Source organism: Anser cygnoides, chromosome Z, assembly GCF_040182565.1.
Source record: "Anser cygnoides isolate HZ-2024a breed goose chromosome Z, Taihu_goose_T2T_genome, whole genome shotgun sequence".
In the NCBI taxonomy this organism is placed as follows: Eukaryota; Metazoa; Chordata; class Aves; order Anseriformes; family Anatidae; genus Anser; species Anser cygnoides.
The window spans coordinates 76,896,116-76,919,707 of record NC_089912.1 but is presented as its reverse complement, the minus strand read 5'-3'; the positions used below and the strand labels follow the sequence as shown (position 1 = coordinate 76,919,707).

Here is a 23,592-nt window from a genome sequence, read left to right as displayed (position 1 = left end):
ATCTTTATTACCTTATCTTTAATTACTTATCTTTATTACTGTCTTTTATCAGGACAGGCCAAGATCCTCTCCCTTCAGGAACATTTGTCAGCAGTCACCCATCAGCAGTCAACACGTGTCCCTTGCTACTTTGGGTCTCCCCAGTCACTAACACACAAACACACCTCATACAGGTCCGGTTTATGATCTGCAGGATGCAGGCTGAGATCTATGTCAATCACCTGTAGTCAGCTGCACACAGGTGGAGGATCTTATGGTCAAGTTGTACAACAATATCCTCCAAATCGCTGAGCGACATACTACCTCTGCAATGGATTGACTAGTCACTATGCACAGAGAAGATAAGATGTGGCTGGGCTTCCCAAGTCTCCCTTTAACCAGCCTGACACCACCACCAGCAGTAAACCCAGCTCGTATGTCTTCTACGCACATACAACATGGTCTGAGCAGCACAAGCCTGAGCAGAACAGTAAGGTCTGTGCATTTGTCAAGAGCCCTCAAACATTCAAAGGCACCCTTGTCACCAATTATATACTAGCAGCTATTTTTCACCATAAAAAACACTACATATAAAACAATCTGTCCCACAAACACAAGCAGCTGCTGCTTCCATGAGCAACACTGCCTTGTTTCCAAGTCTCCCAAATACATTTCTCTTCCTATGCCCAGGAGGTTAGGAGCCAGATGCAAGAAACGCAGGGATCAGACATGCAAACCAAAACATCCTTACAAGCCCACCAGCGTATTTTCCTAGGCATAAAAACAGTATTCTTTTGCAGGTCTTTGATTGTCTTCCCCCACCCCCAGGCAGTGGCCCTGATACAGACAACAGTTTCTGCAAGCTGTGCAGCCTGGGCTTCCATAACATCCTGCCACCTGGGCAAACAGCTGCTGCACAGGAAGGCAAAAGGAATAAAAGGGATCCCACCAGTCTTTACAGAGCCAAGAGACAACATGCCATTTCAAAGTAATGAGTTTGTTTGCTTTTTTAAAAAAATATCAAGAGTCAAACCAACAAGCTTAAAGAAAGACATGTCAGCTTTGTTGATGGCAATTCACCTCCTCTCTTCAACCTAAAAGCAGCAAGCAAGGTTGCTATGGCTGTAAGAGTGCAACAAGACCAGCAGACTGCTGGCTTCTGCGCACCTTCCCCTAACTACCAGGAGCAACTGGCAGCCCTTCCTGAGGCAATAAACTGAGACTGAGTAGTGTGATTAAAAAAACAACAACAAAGAACCACTGGGAAAGTTGACAGTCTTGCTGCCTTTCTACAGCTTCTTACTTCTGGAATTACTTGCAGAGTTGACTCTCAGTCCTGTCCTCCTAGTCTTGATGGAGAAAGCTTCCCTGGACCCCACAGCCCCAAGAATCATCGATGCCTTGTGGGCCCAGGCATGAAAAGGGGCTGCCTCGAGGGCTCCGCAGCAGGTCTGCAGAGGTGTACAGAGTTAGAGAGTTAACTGTTTTGTAGGGCTTGGAGGCAATCTACGTTCCTCCAGTGTGCTAAAGCGTCTTCCAAGCAGACAGTCATTCAGAGGCTACTGACAATGTCTGTAGGTGGAGAGGTGGAGGATGACGTGCTTTGTGCTAAGAGTTCCCCCCATGGATGTTGGGCTGGAATCCAGAAGCAGTGAGCTGCCAATGGACTTGCTCCTAGTGCATCAGGATATCCTCCCAGCAGCAAAGACACAAAGCTAGCACAGCTTATGTCCGCAGGACGGCACTCTGGTATGCATTTTTCCTTTGGCTTTCCACAAAGAGGGAATTACCTGGAGTGATTCCAGAGTATATTAATGCACACAGAAAGGGTCTTGTCAAGAGACAGTAGAGTTAGTAAAAATTAATACCTGCTCTTAAGTAAACTATTTAAAGAAATAAATACTTCACTCACTTTTGCATCTGTAAGCCCAGAACTGCCTTTTCCTAGCCCTTCAAAAGGTTGTGACGATGTTGTACTTAGTAGTGACAATGTTGTTACAGTCCAAAATGAATAAATAATACTTAAAATTGCCATCAGAAGAAGTCAACACAACTAAAACTTAGTGAGTCAACACACTTAACAACAGAAAGACTCAGTCTGACAACAGTGATTTGAGTCACAATTTAGAAAGCAAGGTAAGACAACTTGTGTCCATGTATGATGCAATTCATTTTTTTTCTTAAAACCACGGCTCAATTCTTTCAAGACCAGGACTACCACCACTTATCTATTTCAATCTGTATCAAAGGTTGTACAAAAATGTTACCATTGATTTTTGCACATATCTAAATCAAAAGCAAAGTAGAGAACGGGATTTTTGGAGAATGGTACTAATGGATACACAGCTTCATTTTTGCTTGAATCTAACAAAAAGTAGCAAAAAACAGATGCAGCTGAACAGCTACAGATGTTCTGAAATATACACTATAACACAGTTTATTAGTCTAGATATTAAAAGCTCTGCAATAACATCACATTCACTGAGTATCTCAAACTTTTTTGCACACTGTTAACAAAAAACACCTCTAAAAAGGTGGACCAGTCTTATGAACCTAACCGGTACTGCTATTATATATGCTAATATCAGCTTTTGATGCCAAAGTCTTTTTTTTTTTCTCTGAAACTTCCTATCAGAGCTTGATAATAGAATACTTGATTATTTTTCATACCCTGCCAATATTTTCATCAATGTAAGCCTTTTGTTTAAGACAGAAAAAAGAACTGACAAGTTGAAGAAAACAGACGTCATGGAAAATAATAAAACCAAACCCGAACAGTTCATACAGCTTCTGTTTCAGTTTGCAGATACATCTAAAAATTTATCCCAACGTTTTAAAGTATAAGAGTTTCACACCAATAGGAATCTCATCAGTGATGAAATTCACCTTTAGAGACAGAATGATCATATCACTTGCAGACAAGTAATAATTGTATCTCCTATCAAGCACACATAAGTTCTTCTCTTTTAGTAACAAACATTCTGCTGACATAATATTCCACTTCTTAAAAATGGTCCTTCAATGAAAGCACTCACTTTTGAAGCCGCTGGTTCCACTAGTCTCTGACGGTGACGTGTTGAGCTGAAATGACTCTTCTGAGGTGCCCCTTCCTGACAGCGAATGGAGAAAGGAGAGGGAGAAGAACAGAGAAAAGGGAGGGAAATGGATCGTGGAGGGGTTGGAATGGAGGATGTCGGAGAAGGGAGAGGAAGAGTATTTAACTGAACTGCATTTTCACTAACTCTGTAAAAGCTTTATGAAACCAAATTTCAATAATTTCATCATACAAATATCAAAGAAAATGAACCTTTTGACAGAAGTAGCCTCAAGGCTTTTACGTATGTATTATTCATATGCATTTAACGATGCATATACTGTTTACTTTAAATAAGCATATACACAAGACTACTTCATTTCTAGATACGCGCATTAGGATTAAAAAAGATTCATTTTGCTCTTCTCATGTATTTACATTATCTTACATTTTCTATATCCACGTAAGAAGTAGCACACAAAAGAATCCAACCCATCAATCATCTTGCCCAGCTGGATCTACACTCTAACCCAAAGGCCAGCACCTCTTCTAGTGAAATACAACTTCTAATACTTGCATTCTCCACCCAACGCTTCAACAATCAACAACTACTTTATGTTTTAGAGATTTGTACCTAGCAGAGATTAGTACCTTTTCCTGAGAAAACTTAGTAAGAGATTCACCCATGCAAAGGATAATCATTTCCTCTTTAAAAGGAATCTAGAAGAGCATTCCACACAAAAATACAGAAGCACAACAGTCTTTGCATGTGCAAAATTATTTAGGATAATACCTTGCTGCAGCCAGGCTGAAAATTACCTGGATTTGCTGGAGTTGCAAAAGTAAGACTGCCTCTTAGACTTTAAACAGAGAACCAAATGGTGCACTGTTTGTTCTTGTTACTTCATTTGGTTTCCCCCCTTCAGTGATCAAAATTCATATCAAACAGCCTCTAGAATAGGGAACCAGTTTGTCCCTAACCTTTTCCTACATGGAGCTGCTTGCCTTTCAGAAAAATATAATATCTCATCCCAATGCATACTCAAACTGCTTAAATACACACAAAAATTGAAACTAGAAACAAATATAAAGTTTGAGCAAAAATATGCATTTTGAACAACTAAGTTGTACAAACTGAAATTTTACAAGGAAAAAGTATTTGCATCTCCTTTTCCTAAAATAAAAGGAAAAAGCACCATAGATTTTATTTATTTTGCTGGTCTTCTGGTCCCTCAAATTTTCAGTACATCAGATTATTAGAGAGGCTTTGTATCTTTTTCACATTCACGCTTTCCCCTTTACTGAAATTATCATCTTGATATTTTTCAGACATCGTGAAGCTGTATCAAAGAGGTGCTCCTCTAACACAACTAAGAAATATTCTACATTAACGTATTAGAATGAACAGCTTTTCTGGAAAATGATTATATGTATCCCTACATCTTGACAGACTAAATACTTACTGCCAGCTAAACAGTTTTGCAATGTTTTAATCATCTAAAACAACAGCACTTACTCTGTTTGCTTTCAAAGTTAAGTAAATTTCCAAGTTAATTTTCTATACAAATTCTACCGAATATGGTAACTGAATTTTCAGCAAGTAATTTGTCACAAACAGACTGAAGACTAAATATCTGTCATTTCTAGAAACTTTAAGGCAACCACAAAATTTAACTTGCTCTTGAACTTCACAAATATTACTTTTATCAAAAATAAACACACTCTACTGTGTTTCAAATTTCAGCCTAAATAAATATCATTATCTGATGTTACCAAACTTCCAGCATTATAAAATATTTATATAAAATATGAAATATTATGAAGTATCTTAATATGAAAAAAAGTATATAATGCCTAGCAACTTCAATAATCTGCTGCTTTATGATCATCACCATTGCTGAAATTGGACTGGTGGTCTCTTTTCTTTCCAACAACAGGAAAAAAGGCCCATCACCACCACTTAGAGGCTTTGCAAAAAGAAGCAGGTTCCTGGAAAAATCTATAGGATGCAATGAACTATGAATAGAACAAACTACCTCCAGAAGACACACTTTTTCACATGAATAAACAGCTATATCTAGGAGGCAAAAAGGGAGAAAGAACACTGCAAGCAACTATGCAAAGGAGCAAGAACACAGCAGTGAAACAGTCCCTTTGCCTCTGTCAGAGTGCTGGCCAAAGAGGGCTGCCAGTCAAGATATATTTTTCTTTTTCTGAGTTCAGTCTCTAGAAACTCATTCCTATCCACTCAGGAAACCATTAGCTGGAGTTCCTAATGATGTACTAATAGAAGTGCATGAGTACTACTGGTTTCGCTGAACAACAGCATGGAAATTTAAGTCAAGAAAAGAAGATAAGACAGATACTGATGGAGCAGCATCTAGATCTGACTGAATTGCATGCTTAGTGTCTGACTGGAACTATTACTGTGTCTTTGGCAATAACCATGAAGTGCTCCTTAATAATTCTTACTGTGAACAGCTTTACCCTTCTTGTACCAACAGAGCTGTGAGAATTAATCACTAATATTTCATCCTACCTGCTTACTTACACTTAAATAGCTTCCTGGAATCAACAGTACAAAATTATACTCAGTCAAATGCTCTGATACAGTCCCTCGAGGAAAGGCCAAGTCATAAAAAAAATCATTAACTTCTCTAGTGAATAAGTGCATCCAGAAGAAGTTTCATAGAGAACAACCACAGTTCTGCAAGCTAATTAAGTACATGGAAAACTAGGCACACAACTCTGTTGACTTCAACATACATAACCGAGCACTTCCCAGCTCTGGCTTTTCACTGCAATTAGACAGTGAACACTACTTCCTTGTTTCCACTTAAGAGCTCATTCTCTTTAAAGCTAAATTCGGATGCACAGATTGAACTATGGAGTCCTTAAAATTTAAAATCTTCATTAACAGCTTTTGTAGAAAGGTATTTTAAAAGTGATTACATGTATTTACATAGATGCATAGAAATTAAAGTCAGCACATGAAGTAGATTATTCTGTCACTGAGCTAATTCATCACTTCTTCCAAACTACAAACCCCATTAAATGTATCAACATGTGTTGAACAAAAATTAAATTGACTGATTATGAATGTTTATTTGTATAGAAAGTAGAATAACAGAAATCTTGAACATATTTGTTTATATTTCTGATCACAGAAGACTTTATCAAAGTACAGAACTGATCATCATTTACATGTGTTATATTTGCCAGCAACACTTTTGTACAGTAGTGCTGAAGTATGATTAAGACAAGAAACGATGGTGTAAGCAGTGTCTTTAAGTCTTGGGAGGAAGGGAGAACTCTATCACCAATATAAAAATGTCAGAACAATTAACACTGATGAAAGAACTGGAAGTGTTTTTTTCCAGTAACATAAAAATCTTAACAACAACTTATACTTTAACAACTACTTATAATTTAACAGGTGATAACAAGATAAACACTTCTACATACCACTGCTTTTGCTGGAGTTCAGTGAGAGCATTTTCTACTAACATACACATTAAAAATACAAGGTAGTGCAGGAAGAAGTCTCAATACACTAAGGTTGTCTGAGAAATTGTGCCAACTAGTCAAAAACAAATTAAATCTTGGGTTTGCCCATATTTGCCTATAAAATATTTGCCTATAGTATTTTTAAACTAGTTTTAGAATGATGTCTCTGAGCAAAGCACATGAATTAACCAGAGGAGGTGGGTTTTTTTTGGTTCTGTGCTCTCTTCACCACTTTTTAAGTACATACTGGGAAAAGTGAAGCTACAATTACTACAGAACATGAGCACTCTAATTGAAATTGGGAAAAAAAGTCAAAAGGTATTTACCCAGTGATGTCCATACCCCACAGACCACAATGGCTGATGATTTTTCCAGGATATGAGAGATACTAGCTCAAAATCCTCTACCTGCTTAATACTCAAGAGACAAAAGATTTACATTTTGTTCCTTCACCAAGGTATTTTAAATACTCTGTCTCAATCTCTCTGTAGATATTCCTATTTGTACAGCCCCTCATTGTAGTTGCGAGCACGAACACTGCAATCTGCTATTTAAAGTATGCATCTGATGGGGAAAAGATAAGGGTCAAGTGCCTGCTCCAAATCAGGATGAAAATTCATGACTGTTTCTCTTTCTTTCTCACTTTCAAAGCCAGTATACAATTCCTTCTAAGAGTCTTCTCTAAAACAACAAAAAAAAAATCAGAACATTTTTACAAATGCAAGATGGACTTGCTTGTACTTCTGAAAAGATATCCACTGGGTTAACTGAAAATACAGTTCAACTTGGCAAGTATTTCTGCTGATCTCAAGACTCTGCTTTTCCCAAAATAAATTTTGCCCCTCCTTAACAAAAAGCCTTCTACTCTCAGTAAGACACCATGCAAATCCAGCTCTAACTCAAAAAGATCTGGTGAAAACAGTCAAAGATTATACACACCACAGGAAGGTTATGTCATATTAAGCCAATAAAAGACAGCGAGCAGTGCATACTAACCCAAATTAATAGTCAGCATTACAGAAGGAGTTAAACATTTGGTTACAGTTGCAGAAGGGTTTGCCAGTGGTGAAAGACTAGAGAGGAGATGAGTCTGGAGACAAGGAACTTCTGTTCTAGAGCACTGACAGCACTATAGGTTCCAAGCACGTAAGTATTTGAGTTGCTACAATATTCACACTAGGGCTTAGTAAGAAATTCTAAAAAGGAAAAAGCCTGCAAAAAGATAAAAATCTGCTCTACCCTAGCACCTTACTAACAGTCTTCTTCTTTTGAACAGTTACAAACAAATGTAGTAGTATTTCAGAGGAAAGCAGTACCATTTTCACACATACATTTATAATGAATATTCTCTGTCCTCTGCCTCAATGTAAATAGGGTCAGCAATACAATGGGAAAGTTTTCTCACCACTTTTAAAGCATTATTTGTCCTTCCATTACACGGTATTCTAAATCCAGGGGAAAAAAAGTACTTAAAGGTAGAAACTACCATAAAAAGAAGAAAGCAACAAATAATTTTGCTCTCAACATTGTTAGTCCCATCCAGAGAAAAATTAAAACTTGAAACAGTTTTCTGATTAATGTTTTTGGAATATGAAACCATTTTATGTAAAAGAATAAGCACAAGTATAGTGTGCATGTAGTACCCAAAAAGTTGATTCACAGCAAATATAATTTGTTATGTTTTAACCTTTCCCTGACATCTGATAAGAAAGTAGGAGAAACTCCTTAGAATACAATCAATCAAAAGAGCAAAGTATTCGTGAACACAGCAGGCAAAATGACTTATGTTTTTACGTAAAATTAAAAAAAAAAAAAAAACTTATTAAAGGTTTAAAGAGCATCTCCCAAAAGGAGAAGTGATAAGGTAACCTAGCCGTGGTATTTCCTGCTAATTTTATTCAGTTGCCCAAGTAATTTAGTGGGGCATTATCACAGACAAGATCTTTGTAGTGCATCAATGCACCCTGAAGAGGGGGAAAAAAAAAAAGCACAACCGTGCCCTTCCCTTCACCATTTAATATATAAACTAATATAGTTGAAAAATGGATGCTTGAAGAGGGTCTCCTTCCTTCCTATTATGGCTTGGAATCACCATAAGGTCAACTTAATTCTTTCTTAACACTAGCTAGCAAGAGTGGTAATCTTCAGAGGCCCTACCTTCCCTCTTATTACATTATATTACATTAACCCATGTAACATGAGATCCTGTACCAAACTGGGAAGCTGGGAGTTATTCTCTATTACTGGCATTTTATTTTTCCTTCCTGCCTCTCCTTCAGAACGTACTTCAGGAACAGTCCAGAGCTTTGACAAAAGACAGTTTACACCAGGAAAAATCCCATTATAACACAGATGTCATTTCATAAGCATAAAAGTAGAACTAAATCAACGTGATTATTCCTATGACAAAGGAATGAATCTTCAGACTATTAAAATGCATATGGGGGCTGTGCCTCTAATGGTACCAGGAAAGCTAAAACCATACAAGATTCTAAATAAGAATATATTCTAACAGCTCATTTTTTTTTAGCACAAAATAATCAGATGGGTAGACTTGATGCAATAATGCCTCGTTACGACGTTAACATCAAGAGATACGTGACACACTGCTAGACTGCAGAGTAGTTTTGATACTACCAGGTAGTGAAACTCGAGACAAATACCAGATTCATTATCCCCTGTGCAAACAAACATGGGATTCCTCCTTTTCTATTTTTAAATCATAAGTACATCCCACCCGCTTTTCTGCTGCTCATTTGGTACCAGAAACTCCACTACTTGCTTGGACAAGGAATGAGTTATGGTGCAAGTCATGCCATAGGTCCCCACCAAGAAGACTTCAGCAGTAACCAGATTCAGGAGTTCCTCCCCACAGCTGTCCCGTTAGCTCATTCCTACCCTGAAGACAGAGCTCACTGCTCCCCGTACCAAATCTGTACAATTATTTGTAGTTCCATCCTGTAAAACAGGACACTGAAGCAATCCAGGTTAAACACAGCTCATACAGAGTCAGAAGGGTCATACCTGCTCCCAGGGTCAGCCAGTTTGATAAGCTGATAGAATTGGGCTATTGTGAAATTGATCACTGATGACAACAGCTGAACTGGTGAGTTCTTACGCCATACTGCTGCTAAAGCTCTTTATGACAAAATTGTCAGCAAATCCAAGTAGGGATGAATGTTTGCCACTGGGACTTAACATATGGACAGAGATAACTTGAAGGTACAACGGAGATCAGCAACTGTTAACAGAAGTTGCCAGGACAGTACATGCAAGAAACAAAACTCGAATTAAAGGTAAGAATAAAGGTGAGAGTAGCGAGCAAACAGAATGCAGTTCTTTCACTATGGAAGAATTCAGTGCATTCCTCGTTACATCGTAAGCTTACACCCCCCTGGTATTACACTCCAGCTGATAAAAAAATTCTTTATGCACACATCAGCTGTATGTACTGCTCCAGACAGGGCTGTCTAATAAGGGCAGACAAACCACAGAAAAAGAAAAAGCTAGGGTCAGTGTCTCAGAGGTAGAACTACCTTTCATTTTAAAAGGAAAAAAAAAAAAGAAAACCTACACACTGAAAATGCAATGCATTCAGAGAAACTGTACAGTTACTACCAGCAAAGCACATACTGTGGATCCACGATATCCTCACAGGGTGAATGTCCTTTCCAGAGGAACAGGTCAGCTGCAATTGATCAGTTAACATGAAGCAACCGTCAGAAAACTAGCTCTTCGCAAAGGCCGGCATGATTCATGTCACCAAGGGCAAATGGAGGAGAAATGGTAGCATCCTAAGTAATCCCTATCCAAGGGAAGGCATTTTAGGTAGATGGCATGCAGAAAACTGGTCAGGAAGCAGAAAGGGTCAGAGACTTATTTCATGTTCTAGGTTTGCAGTCCGAGAAATAACCCTGTAGAAAACAGAAGTCTCTGAGGAAAAAGCAACAGAGATAAGGGACGGCACCAGGTATTGATTACACTATATAGTTTAATTTTGAAGGCACAGAAACCAGAAAGCAATAGAAGGAGAAAATGTGATTTTGGCTGCATAGGCTGGTGAGCTAATTCAGCTACCTACAGAACTTAATGCCGCTACCAAAAGCGGTTTCCATGTGAGAGCAGTTAGCGTTGACAGCAGAGTAATCAGAGATATCAAGAGCATCTGAATTCTGTGACACAGGCACATGCTCTTACCCGAAGAGATTTCTACCTTCAGACAGAAGTGGCAACTGTCCAGATTTTCACTCCATTTTTATAAGCTGCCAGACCAAGCTCGGAAGCAACAGTGGCAGCATTCCATATCGGGAGATGAATATACCAACCAACACCACAACCGACACCTGATAGATTTGCAGGTAGCTAGCGCTGAAGACAAAATTCACAGCAACAACTCCATCCACAACAGGCTGGACAATGTTGGCAGGTCTATTTCAATGTTTTTATGTTAGTTTTATATTCAACCCCATTCTTCAAGAGCACCTCCTCTGAACCATGATCTCCAAGTGTGCTTTATCCAAGACGAACCCTGTGCTATGTCCCCAAGACACATCTGCACCCTAGAATTAAGTCTCTGACACCCCAGATTCTACACCCTTCAGTGTCCTACACTCCAGCCTGAGCACCTCTACAGTTACATCTAGCAAAATCCATAGCACAGCGAAGGCTCCCAGCCAAGGCCCACTGTCAACTGTTAAGACCATACCCTTCAATATCTTTTATGCACCACGATCTACCTCTTGCCCTGTAGCCTCTCACACTAGATGCAGTTGTTCCACTCAGCTACCTAAACATATGTGCTCAGGGTACTGAGTCAGTCAGAGGCCATAGCGCTAAGCTGCAGTCAGCATAATACACTGCTGTATGCCTGCATCTGAAGTCTTAATTTCAAAGCACAGGTCAAGTCTCAAGTTCCTTCCCTACATCACATAAACATGTTAAAGGCACTCCCCACAAGGAGATTAGGAAACGCTGGCTAAATTAGTTCACTGCAACCAGTGTTTTTCTTCCCCATATCAAAGTAGAATGGCTGACTCTGATAACTGTAAAGGTCAGATCAGTTCAAGGTGATTAAAAAATTTTATTTCTATATACGGACAAAGCAAAAATATTAAGATATGAAAAACTTTATAGTCGCACAGAACTGGGCAGTAAGGCAGAGATGTGAAACAAGCAGCTTATTCTTGCAGATTTTCACGTATGCAAGTAGCCATAGCACACCATGTCCACAGCTAGGAGATTACTCTGGAAGTTTCAGCCTCGGTCCTTTCACTGTCTGTCTCCACAATCTACACTTCTCCAAAGCAAACACCACCAACAAACCAACCAACCAACCAAAAAAAAAAACCAAACAACCCACCACACAATGGTGAAACACATAAAACACAGCTCTTGATCAGTACATTCAGCTGCTTCCTAGTAACTTCATGATACACAGAAAGCAGGATTTGCACCCTATGGCTTAATACCTTTAAGTAACAATGCAAGACAACCAAGTGAAATGTTAAGTCACCTTCTACAAGGAAACCAAGTAGAGCAGCTGCAAGATCAGATGATCAGTAATCAACTGAACTCAGAATTACACTGCTTTTACAAATGGATCTAAGGCTGTAGCTAATATCAGTGCTTAATGAGGCTTTACATAAATTTAATTAAGTACAATATATCTTTCATTTTCAGAAAAATCATGCTGAAATGTATCAGTAAGAACTACAGTGTTACAAAAATATAACAGGACAGCTTGTGTCAGATACATAGCATTTTTAATCAAATGCATAATTGTAAAATTAAAGTTTGTTTCAAGCATGTAAGAGCTTTTGCTACATAATTACCATATTAATTTCTGCTAAATTAACCAGCAATTTCATTAAATCAGCAAGACGTCTGTACTGTTAATGTGTGTTTAATTAATAATAAACATTGAAGGGAAATTCTAGCCCCTATAAAAAAAGACAGTATCTTTAAACACATTTTGATTTTTTTTCCCACAGTTTACATGACAGGAAGCTTCAAAAAGCGACACTCAGAAGGGTATTAACAAAGATGGTAAACGTAGAAAGCAGCTGAAGAACAGAATGGGATGTGTGTGTACAGCCACAAAAGCCACCAAGGGAAGGCAAACCAGCTAGGAGAGAAAGGCAAGCCCCATCTGACATTAGCGACACACCACCCAAGCACAGAGTCTACTGAGGAGCACATCCGACAAACCAACCCTTTGGCACGGCACACAGGGCTCCAGGCTTGCTGCTGACAACAGCTCCAAATACAGCACCCTAGGACTGGCATCTCCGGGTCCAGCACCAGAGATTTCACTTTCAGCTTCAAAATGATGACAACACAACTCAAGCCCACACCAGTACTGCAGGTGGCTTCAGCATTCTTTGTAAAGGAACTTTACAGAGAAATCAAAGACAGATGTAAAATCTTAACATCATTTCACAAAGAAAGTTAGGCTGCACACTCTGCAGTAACACAGAATTTTCTACTTTTCCCTTAAAAATCAAGTTTAAGAGAAATCCGTTCCTTTTGGTATAATAAGGCAATGCTGATTTTATTTTCCTAAGATGAGTGAGTACCCACCAAGACCATCCCTCCTTCTCCTTCTCTGTTTAATTAGTAATTAATGATAAAAATAACCGTCCAGAAAAGTTCTGAAATAGTTATCCTTACAGAATTTTGGTACTATCCTAACAGATAACAAAATAAAATGGGTTCTAAAGTGAGTTAATTCTAACACATTTTATCTTGAAATGGTTCCAAAAAATCATGAAACTTGCCATTCAGCATTTTGTAAGTGAAACATGGGACTGTGCTAACACACAAGACGAGTGCTAGAGCACCTCTCCCATGAAGACAGGCTGAGGGATTTGGGGCTGTTCAGCCTGGAGAAGGCTCTGGGCAGACCTTAGAGCAGCCTTCCTGTGCCTAAAGGGGGCCTACAGGAAAGCTGGGGAGGGACTCTTGGTCAGGGAGTGCAGTGACAGGGCAAGGGCAAATAACTTCAAACTAAAAGAGGGTAGGTTTAGACTAGGCATTAGGAAGAAATTCTTCAGAGGGTGGTGAGGCACTGGCACAGGATGCCCAATCCCTGGAGGTGCTGAAGACCAGGCTGGATGGGGCTTTGGGCAGCCTGGTCTGGTGGGAGGTGTCCCTGCCCATGGCAGGGGGTTGGAACGGGGTGATCTTTAAGGCCCCTTCCAACCCAAACCATTCTATGCTTCTGTGATAGTAATACTTCAAAAAACAACAGTTTTAATGACTGGATGAAAAAAAGGGAAAATATCAAGCTGCAACATTGCATATTTTGAAATGTTCCACATATACATAATTTTTTTTTTTACGGTCCAACATAATACAAACTCAAATTTTAAAAGACAAAGTCCTTCACCAAAGGAAATTTTCATTCTGCCATTATTCTACTTTTTAGTAGAGCTGCATAAACAAGGTAGTGAGTACAGAGAAAATACAGGAGCAAAGGAACACAGCAAATAGGTAATCTAAAAGCAAAAAATCTTGTTTTAGGATATGATACGTTTAGTTTGATTTTTTCCCTATTACCTCTAAGGAGCCAAGGCACCATAATCAAAAGTCAATTCAGCCTATGATGGCTTGAAAATTTTAGGATGTAGCAAAGGAAGCAGTAAATATTGCAGGATGGATACACAACACAGTCTAAACTTTTACTAACATTACTAAAAACTTAAGCATCATTGCAAGTATCATTACATTCAACCTGTAATAGTATTTAGTTCTAGTTCTAATAGTTTTATGTCAATGCAGAAAGTCAACATACTACACAAGCAGTAAAATTTCTTCATACACGGTTTTCCTTATATTGGTTACCTATTGAACAGATCTTTGAACGCTGCCAAGACTACTTCTGTCAGACATTTTTGACAAAAAAGGATTGGTAATTAGGTAGGGTCTCTCCAGGTATTACATAGCCTTTTCATGCCCTTTCATACATACCACCTTTCTTCTTGCTATTTCAAATTCTTGAACTGTATTGGAAGATACAACTTTGACACCTCTGTATTATGTGATACCCGGTATGAAACAAAATGGCCTGTTCTAAGGTCATGAGATCTTGGTATTGAGACAATCAGGAAATTCAAGGTCACCAGTAGCCTTACAGTCTTGAACAAATCACTTAATTCCCTGTGCTTCAAACTGCCAAAGAAAAGGAAATTCTATCCCTATTTCAATGATAACAAGACACCAGAAAGGAGTAAAACAAAGATCTTGGGAGATGCAGAAGGTTAACTCGTTCTGAGTTTTCAGTGTTGTGGCTGCAGATCGGTTAATCAATTTTTCACTATTACAAAAAAGGGAAAAGGAGTATTGCCTTTACAGGCATTCAGAGCGTTTTTCCCCATAGCTTCAGGCATTAAAATAATTTAGTCCTACATACGCAGAAAGAGGTAGCTAGAATATGCAAGGAAGAATGGAAACTGCATACAGTTTTAGAGCTGACTGTTTCAAAAACTTATATGAAACAAGAAGGAAGAAAACAGTATTCATTTAATTTTTAAAAAGAAAAAGGATAGCAACTAATAATTTTAAATGAAATGATGCTGATAACACACCAATACTTAAAAGATATAAAGTGTTGAAAATCAAATTACTCAAAGTGACATGCAGTAATGTGACAGACTGATGACAAAACCGAAGGGATTAATTTAGGCAGAGCCAAACTACTCTAGCAGAGGTTCAGAAGCTTTGAACTTCACATTCCGATGATACGGTGTAAAACAAGAATGTATGCAAGCCTTTCACTGTCGTGAGAGGTAACAAAAACGCAGTATCTCCCCTCATCCTAGTCTCTATGACTTCACCAAAGTAGTGTGAATTACAGAAATAAGTGATTTGAAAATAGACTGAGGTCTTCAGACAACAGGCAATACAGTGTGCCAACTGTGGAGGCAAGACCACATTACAAATTCTATCACAGTTCTTCCCTTTTAGTTTTTGATTCAGGCAAGTGTGAAATGTTTACTATATTTTTTATTTTTTATTTTTTAACTAATAAGATGTTCATTTCTTGCTGATCTCTAATGTCTTCAATTCAGATCTTCAGTGTAATACTTAGGCTCTGTGCCGAGCTCTACATGCTCATCAGGAAAACTCTTTCAAGAGAGCCATCTCACAGCACAGCAAGCACATAATAAATAAGAAAGATTCTATCAAAAGACAGAATTTAGAAAAACAGAAGTAATGTGCCATCAGTTATTTGACAAAAACCTCACACTGGTGTTCTGGGCAATCCTTACAGCCAAGACCAGAAATAAAATCAATAAAAAAAGTATTTTACAATTCTAGCTTTCATTACAAACAGTAAAAAAAACAAACAAACAAACGAACACACCACACCTTTGAAAACTATCTCCCAAGGAGAACTGAAATCAGAGGCTGTATCCTGCATTAATTAATCCATCCAGCAACAGAAACTACTGGCAAATAAAGTAACTCATCTGAGGTAACTTCTTGTACCCCAATTCTTGCAGCATGACCACAGAAGTTTAATTGTGTAACAATTAAGAAGTTAATTTGTGTAACAAACACGCAGCTAACAGTTTTGTTCAAACTGCTTGGCAGTCTAACCCATTAGTCTGCCGGATGCTCTCCCATTAGCACTGCTAGTTATGGCACTGCCCTCATCTCCTGGACTACATCCTGTTGAACACAAATAATCATTACAGTATTTCTTTGAACAAAGAACATCGGGGTATTTTGAAGGAGAAAAAGGAAAGAATGAATATCTGACAGGATTCTCATTGATTACTGCATTTCCTCAGTGACGCTAGAGAGAACACATATGAAAAAAATAGGCATTTTAAACAGTATCTTTTTTCTAGAATAGCCCTTTGGCAGAAACACATCAATGTAGAAGCACTTGAAATTTCTCCCCGCATCTTGTTAGAGCCTAAAGACAAGAGCATGCGCTTCACATACCTATAAGCCTAACCAGCTTCACTGGGTTTTGCACCAGAAGAGCTTAGTATTGATCTGTCAGATACTCTCTACATCAGAGAGAAACAATACTGAAATAATTGAGGGTGTCTTTTGGGGGAAACAGACAATCAAAAAATACACACTACCGTGGTTTGCAGTAGTGCTAAAAAATTAACTGGAATGTTCCACTCTTACTGCTGAATTAAAGCAAGGGGCATAAGGTGCTACAAAAACCATTACAACTACATCGATCCTAAACACACGAATAATAACATGGAAACAGACGGAGAGAAAATAAAATGCATGCACAATGTAGGTGGTTGTTTTGTCACAATTTTATTTAAAAATCCCAAAATACTTCATAAAAAAGAGACACCGAGATCACTTCTTCCACAATCTTGTCATAGATGCTGAAAAATACACAAGCCTTCATCTGTAGTTTCAGTAAGAACCTACAGAGAAGGTGTATAAACAAAAGCCAAAAGACAACAGAACAACGAAGCTGGCATTACTGGCAGTGCAAAAGGCAAGCAGCATAAACAAACCAAAATACGAAGACTCAAGAAAGAAACCTGTGGTGAAAGATGAAGATCTATGCAGGGTCCTAAGAGAACAGACAAGAAAGTTAAACAAGAGCTATTCGAGAAAGTAAGTTCAGAAATGCAACACATATGAGTCAACACACAATCAGCAGTTGTCACCAGCTTAGCAGGCACACTCTCTAAAGCTGAGATTACTAACTTCAGAGGAACAGCAGCAAGCACAATGAGGTTCTTGCGGCCATCCTGTAAATAACCTTGTTAGTTACATTTCTTACCATTGGTACAAAGCAAAGCATACAAAGGCAGTAACATCCCCTACCTAGTGATACAACATACAGGCTTTATTTCCAATCTCCTCTGCTGCCAACCCCACCAAAAATACAGGTTTTGACCACTTTGCCATGGGAATCCTGAATTGCACTTTACAGACAAAAAAAAAAAAAACTATTCAAGGAAAAAGTGATGAAATAAGAAAATGCTAGTCAACTTCACGCCCAAGTGTCCAAGTGTCAGAAGCTATTCATCATCTTCAACAGTCAAGACATACAGTCTAAAAACACAAGATATTTGATTACCGCTGCATCTACATTGAACTAGTATCATCTTTTTATGTTCAGACACAAACATGCACAACTGTGGCTTGAAGAAGCAAAAAAAGGAAACAGCACATGAACTAATGAAGAATCACAGTACCATAAAATATAGGTTTTACCTGGGGTCATAAGCATTTTGGTGTTCCTAATTTTTCATATATATATATATATATGAATATATATATGTATATATATACATACATACATGTATATATATTACTCCTTCCTTTCTTGCAGTTCTCTACATTTACTAAAATCTTGAGAAAAAATTGAAGTAATTTAAAACTAGGAAACTGTGATCACAAGGGGCAATGGATTCCAAAAATCAATTTTCCACTCATAACCCAAATTTTCCAGCTGTGCCTGTGAGTGTTTTATTTAGAAAACATAAGAGAATAGGGATTATTTTCAGGTTCTTCTGCACATAGGTTCTGACTGCTAGATTCCCTAATGTACCTGCAGAACTTGTGAACAACTAGCTTTTTTAGAACTCAAATGGTATCCTCCTCCTTTTGGCATAATTTAAAGCAAAAGGAGAAAACATATTAAAAAAACTACCAAATAAAAAAAATCTCAAAACAGCAGTAAATGCAAACACATATTGTACACATTTTTTTTTTTTTTTTTTTTTTACCACTTCTCCCTATTTTTCACCTCAGAAGAAAAAGTTGCACTGTGGGACAGCAGGAGAAACTTCAATAGTTGAAATGCATCTTCAGATATGTTTGTTTTTTATATACACACACACATTTCTGATATAGCATCCTTTACCTGTATATAACACCAAGCCTATTTAAATACACAAAAAATATCTACACTTAAGTTCTAGTTTTCAAGGGCTAAAAGATTATTAAAAGAATTGTAGTGTGCCGTTTAACTCAAGAACAACATATTATTAGACTGTAGTGCATTGTATAAACCAGGTATTTTGCTTATTCACTAGTTTCCACAGAAACTAGTGAAAATAAAAACCAGGAAAACATACATTGTTTGGTAACAGGAATGGTTACCCCATCTTTTAACTAAGGCCACTTACTACTTTTTGTAAGATTATGCTTTTGATTACTTTAGCATTTTACTGAGCTCGATTGTTGATATTTTTCCTTTACAGTCTATGTACAAGGATTAATTTTTGGTACACTGCTACTAAACTGGATCTCTTTCTGACAGGAATGACTAAAAATTTTTTCAGAATTTTCAACACACCTGTTCCCTTGCTTTGACAGAGTCTTGAAGTTCGGTGGGGGATGATACCCACACGCCATCTAAGCATTATTTAATATCCCTACGAAAACTAAGCCAGCTATATACACAAAACTCAGGAATTTCAAAAAGAACAACCTACTCTAATTTGCTCTGTAGACACTAGTTCTGTAGGAGCTCAGTACCTAACGCCTCTGAAGAGCACCCCTGTTCTCAAAGGAGCAGACACTGAGTGCAGTTATCCTTTCTAGCACTAATCACAGTTGCTGCATGCCACCATGGAGTGCTAAATTTGAAACCTAAAGTCAAGGGAGACTTAAATGGAGAGGTGGGGGAACAAAGGAGCAACAGGAGCACAAGAGCAGAAGCTGAGAACTAAGAATCGAACAACATTAAAAAGGTCATGAGCTGTTGATAGAAAAAGCTGTTCTGATTTACTAGTCTTATAGGAGGTAAAGATAAGGTGGTGGAAGAAGTCAACGCTATTTTAAAGCGGACAAAGTGAAGCCAAGAAAAGAAAATTAAAAGCAACTATCAAATTGCAGTTTTGAGTATTTTGCTTTGTGATCTTCACAATTGTTTCTGTGTTTTTATGCAATTTTAACATTCAGATGGGCAACTGGCACTGCTCTAAGCAAAAAGTTGCTTCAATCTATTGGGGAAAGGAATTAACAGCACGTCAAAGTCTGTGAGCAATTTTGATAAAAATCCACAACTCAAATGGAAAGTTTAAAATTTAAAGTAAACATAGTGCATCAACAGGTAGAAACAAATATGAGAAATCATTATATCAAACATGACACAAAGTGGCATCAGAAAATTTTAATGGGAAACTACACTAAAATTAAGCATCTTACAAAGAATTTCAGAAAGACAACATAGAAAATTACTGGTTTCATTAGCTGTGACAGTGAGAAAAAAAGAGTTTGTTAAAATTGTCTGTCAAACTAAGAACTAACCACAGAATTGGGAAAAAAATGTTTTAATATGAAGTTCCTATCCTTCATGCAGATACTATCCCTGTTATTACTAAAGTTGCTGGGAAAAAACAAACAAACAGAAAAAACAACACTACAGATTTTGAGGGTAAGCTAAGTGACTCAGAAGCAGGGGCTAACCAGTGCATAGAGGACTCCCAAACTGGTTTCCTTTATGACCCGTAGAACACAACCAAGCTCAGTTCAAATCATTATGGATTCCACTTCGTAGCTCACTGAAGTATTTTACATGAAGGAACATTAAGTTTATGCTTTGCATTCCAAACCTAACACAAAACAGTCAGTCAGCTTTGTGACATACTGCAGACATTATCAAGAAATGTTATTGCAATTATCAAAAGGCATTAGAGAGAAGTGTGATATGGGCTACAGACACCAAGCTGGCCCCATGCCAATTATTTTAGCTCCAAATGCAAGCAGCTTTATTTATTTTAAACCCTGAAATAAAGTGACCACAATACTAAGAGAAGGAAAGACAGTAGAAAAGGTTAACCCCTTCAGAGAAGCTTTCACAGCTCGAAGAATAGCAAAATATGTCTGACACAAGGCCTTTAGGAAGACCTGACAAATGTGTAACAATGCATGAATGCCTGGAAAATAGAGGTAAATTAACTGATCAAGAGATTGTACACTCTTTTGGACCCACAAAAGTGACAGCTAATGAAGAAAGGAAAAGCATTCTTTACACCAGAGTCCTCTCTCTCAGAAGGTTGGTCTTTGCTTTCTAACAGCAACTATCACCGCCTACCACTATTTAAGCAAATAAAACGTCTACTCCAACCTGTACACATCACCAAAATAGACCTAAGATGCCCTGCTTTCTATAAAGCTACCTGCAATAACTTAAAAATAAAGATGGCTCTATCAGGGGAAAAAAAATAATTTACCAATATACCAAAAAAATATACATTATACATCTGTGATTACAGCGATGCTCATGCAAACACCACATAAAACGAAGAAGTGTCACAATTTAAGTTGTTCTGAGCATTACTTTGCAGAGCAGCAACCCCTCAGTAAGCAGTGTTAGACAGGACTGGATAGAAACAAAAAGTGGAGGATGAATGCAGAGTGCAGTCACGAAGCTATTCCCACACAACACCAGAAGACGTCCATCCTGCCTTCCCCTCAACTAATCTGAATCTATGTGAAAATGCAAATTGAAAAGTTGTGGGGGGTCTCTTTGTTTTTGTTTTGTTGGTGGTGGTGTGGTTTTTCTTCAATCTTTCACCACTCTTGCACATGCTCACCGAGAGGCAGAGCTGGTGAATCAGATCTGATTCTCAACTACACAACTCCTCACATCTAGCAGGATGAAGAACACACACACTGCATCAAAATCAGTGAAAAATATGAAGAATCTTTCCAGAACCTCATCTATAATAATTTTCTGTTGCAGACTGAAGAGAAAGAGCAGAAAGTCTTCAGCTTTCATCACCATTTTTTCCTCAGCAGACTACCCCAAGAACACATTCCCTATCATGAACAGCATTCAAGAGGCAGTTACAGTCTAAATGATATTTCCTTCCTTCTCTTCCAGAGCACAGCTTGCCAGCTGACCCTTCTTCACGTCATCTTTCAATATTTCAGTCAGAAAGAATTATTTTCATGAAGCCTCTTAAATCCAGAAAATCACATCTGTTTAGGAGCCACAGAGGTCGTTTTTCGTAAGAAATCATTACCCTTCTGTTAGATTTCTCAGAACGTATTTTTAGAAGAGCCAATAAGCAAGAACCTGGAGAAAAACTTTAAGGTTTTACTTTTTGCAAAGGTCCAGGCACTATACACAATATTTCAAAGTGTCTATAAAAGACAACTATTTTCCTGTTTTGGAGGTGGAGGAAAGGAATAGTCAAGGCCACAGTCACTGTGCTCCTTGCCGTGTTTTCCAGAAAGAACGTGGAATTCGCATAAATTGACTCACCAGTTCCACAAAAATAGCAACTCTGCATTTATACCACGTTTTCATTTACACTGCCTGTTTCCATCTCTACCGCAACGACTCTGAATGTAAGGATGAAATTCATTTCAACTCACCCACCCAAAAAATCAATGCATGAAGTAGAGTATTAGAAGATTTACAACTGGAATTTTTCCATGTCATATACAATATTAACTATGCAAACTTTATGCAATACAACCGTCCCAAATTGAAAGAAGCCTGCAAAATTTTCCAGCATTTACAGAAAAAATATAGCTGTAGACAATAAAACAAATAAATGCAGTGTTTTCTTTGACATTTGAGCGGTTTCACATATAGCTGATATGTTTGCAGTTGGTCAATTTCTCTAAAAGTCTAATAAAAAAATCTCATGTTACTACCTCAAGATTTACAAGACACTGCTTACCAGCCACTTAGAGGCAAAACTGAAATTAGCAAAAGGAAAAGGGAAGGCCTGAAACATCCAACTCATCTGTTCAACAAAGAGAAACCTTCGTCAGCTCTAGAAATGTGATTGAAGCTGCATCTGGCAGTAAGATTTCTCCCACACTCCCACATCCCTCTCACCGAAGAAAGGAGCTGCATGTTACCTGTAGCCACCTTCACAGGGGCTTGGAGCTGTTGTTTAAGACAATCTGAAACATACTGCTTTAGATCAACGGCTACCAGACAAACTCATGGAAGAAAGCAGAAATAAGCTTTTAGCAGGACATAATCAAGATCTGTGATGCAGAATATGCAAGTATATAGCTGCCCTTTTTTTTTTTTTTTTTAAGAGATGCTTATTTCAATCCATACAAAATTATATTTAACATTGCAGAAGTTGAAGATCAATTTTCTCCTGGTTTTTCTTTCAAATAAAGGTTTTTGTTTTTCCTGTAGTTAAAGCTTAAGAAGCCATTACCTAGAATCTGCTCACTGTAAAGGAATACATACTACAGATCTCTGCATTCAGAAGATTTTGTTTTTCTATGAACATCACCAGAACAAGTAACTAGACATTAAAAGAAAGATGTTCTTGTAAAATGAAATAGGTATACGTACTCAGGATGTAACAAATGAAGGGCTCAGATTCTCTATTAGAAGCCTAAACACCACAAAAACCTTACACATATCAACACAAAACAAGATTTACCCAAGTCTACATATTTACTTACAGCTTACATTTTGAGACTCAATTCAAGCTGCTTCCTGGCTTTTTTTAAACACAGCATGATGGTACATGGCATCAAACACAACTACATCAGGTTCCCATCTAAAAGGAAATGGTTTGTGTGTCCTGTAAACCAAGCTTTGAAGCAAACTGTGCACAAACAGAAAAAATAGAAATTGAACAAATTCAGCTTTTAAGTATGTACTGTTTCTCACTATATGGCTAGATTATATTAAAAAAACACACTTTGCAGAACTCAGAATTTACACGTACCTTCAACTAAGCAAGCACACAGCTTTTAAGCAGATTTATCTGCTTTAGCAGTTCTGTTTCTAACCTTTAGAAGTGACAGAGTCATATGAAGTAAAGTTAGCTGACCACAACTACTTCTGAATAGTCTTAATCCAGAAGCCTTTTTTTTAATCCTGTTCTGAATATTCTTGACAGCTTTAAAGGAAAATATCAGCAACATATTAAAAAGAAGTGGCAAAAGACATGTGATACTTCCACAGTATATACTGCCAGAAGATTCAACTTTTTTTTTTCTTTTAAACAGTAAGAATACACGCTACTAATACTATAAAGTAACAAATCCATTACTTTGGCTTGTACTATAAAGAAGGGCAAATGTCAGTCAAGAGTCCAACTCAGGGACTTCATCTAATCAGTATTTACTAAGAAGAATTAAAC

General features: G+C 37.8%; 1 protein-coding gene across 10 annotated transcripts in view; it reads right to left on the bottom strand.

Annotated features, from left to right (window-relative positions):
- The window catches only part of MAST4 (microtubule associated serine/threonine kinase family member 4), a 296,506-nt gene that overhangs the window by 173,490 nt on the left and 99,424 nt on the right, over positions 1 to 23,592 (bottom strand). For 5 of the 10 annotated variants that reach the window (XM_048079537.2, XM_048079538.2, XM_048079540.2 and 2 more), the window contains one exon: positions 3,015 to 3,089. The exons of the other annotated variants lie outside the window; for them this stretch is intronic. In XM_048079537.2, coding sequence (XP_047935494.2) covers positions 3,015 to 3,089 — 75 coding nt within the window. The remainder of the gene's footprint in view (positions 1 to 3,014; positions 3,090 to 23,592) is intronic. 10 annotated transcript variants of the gene reach the window in all.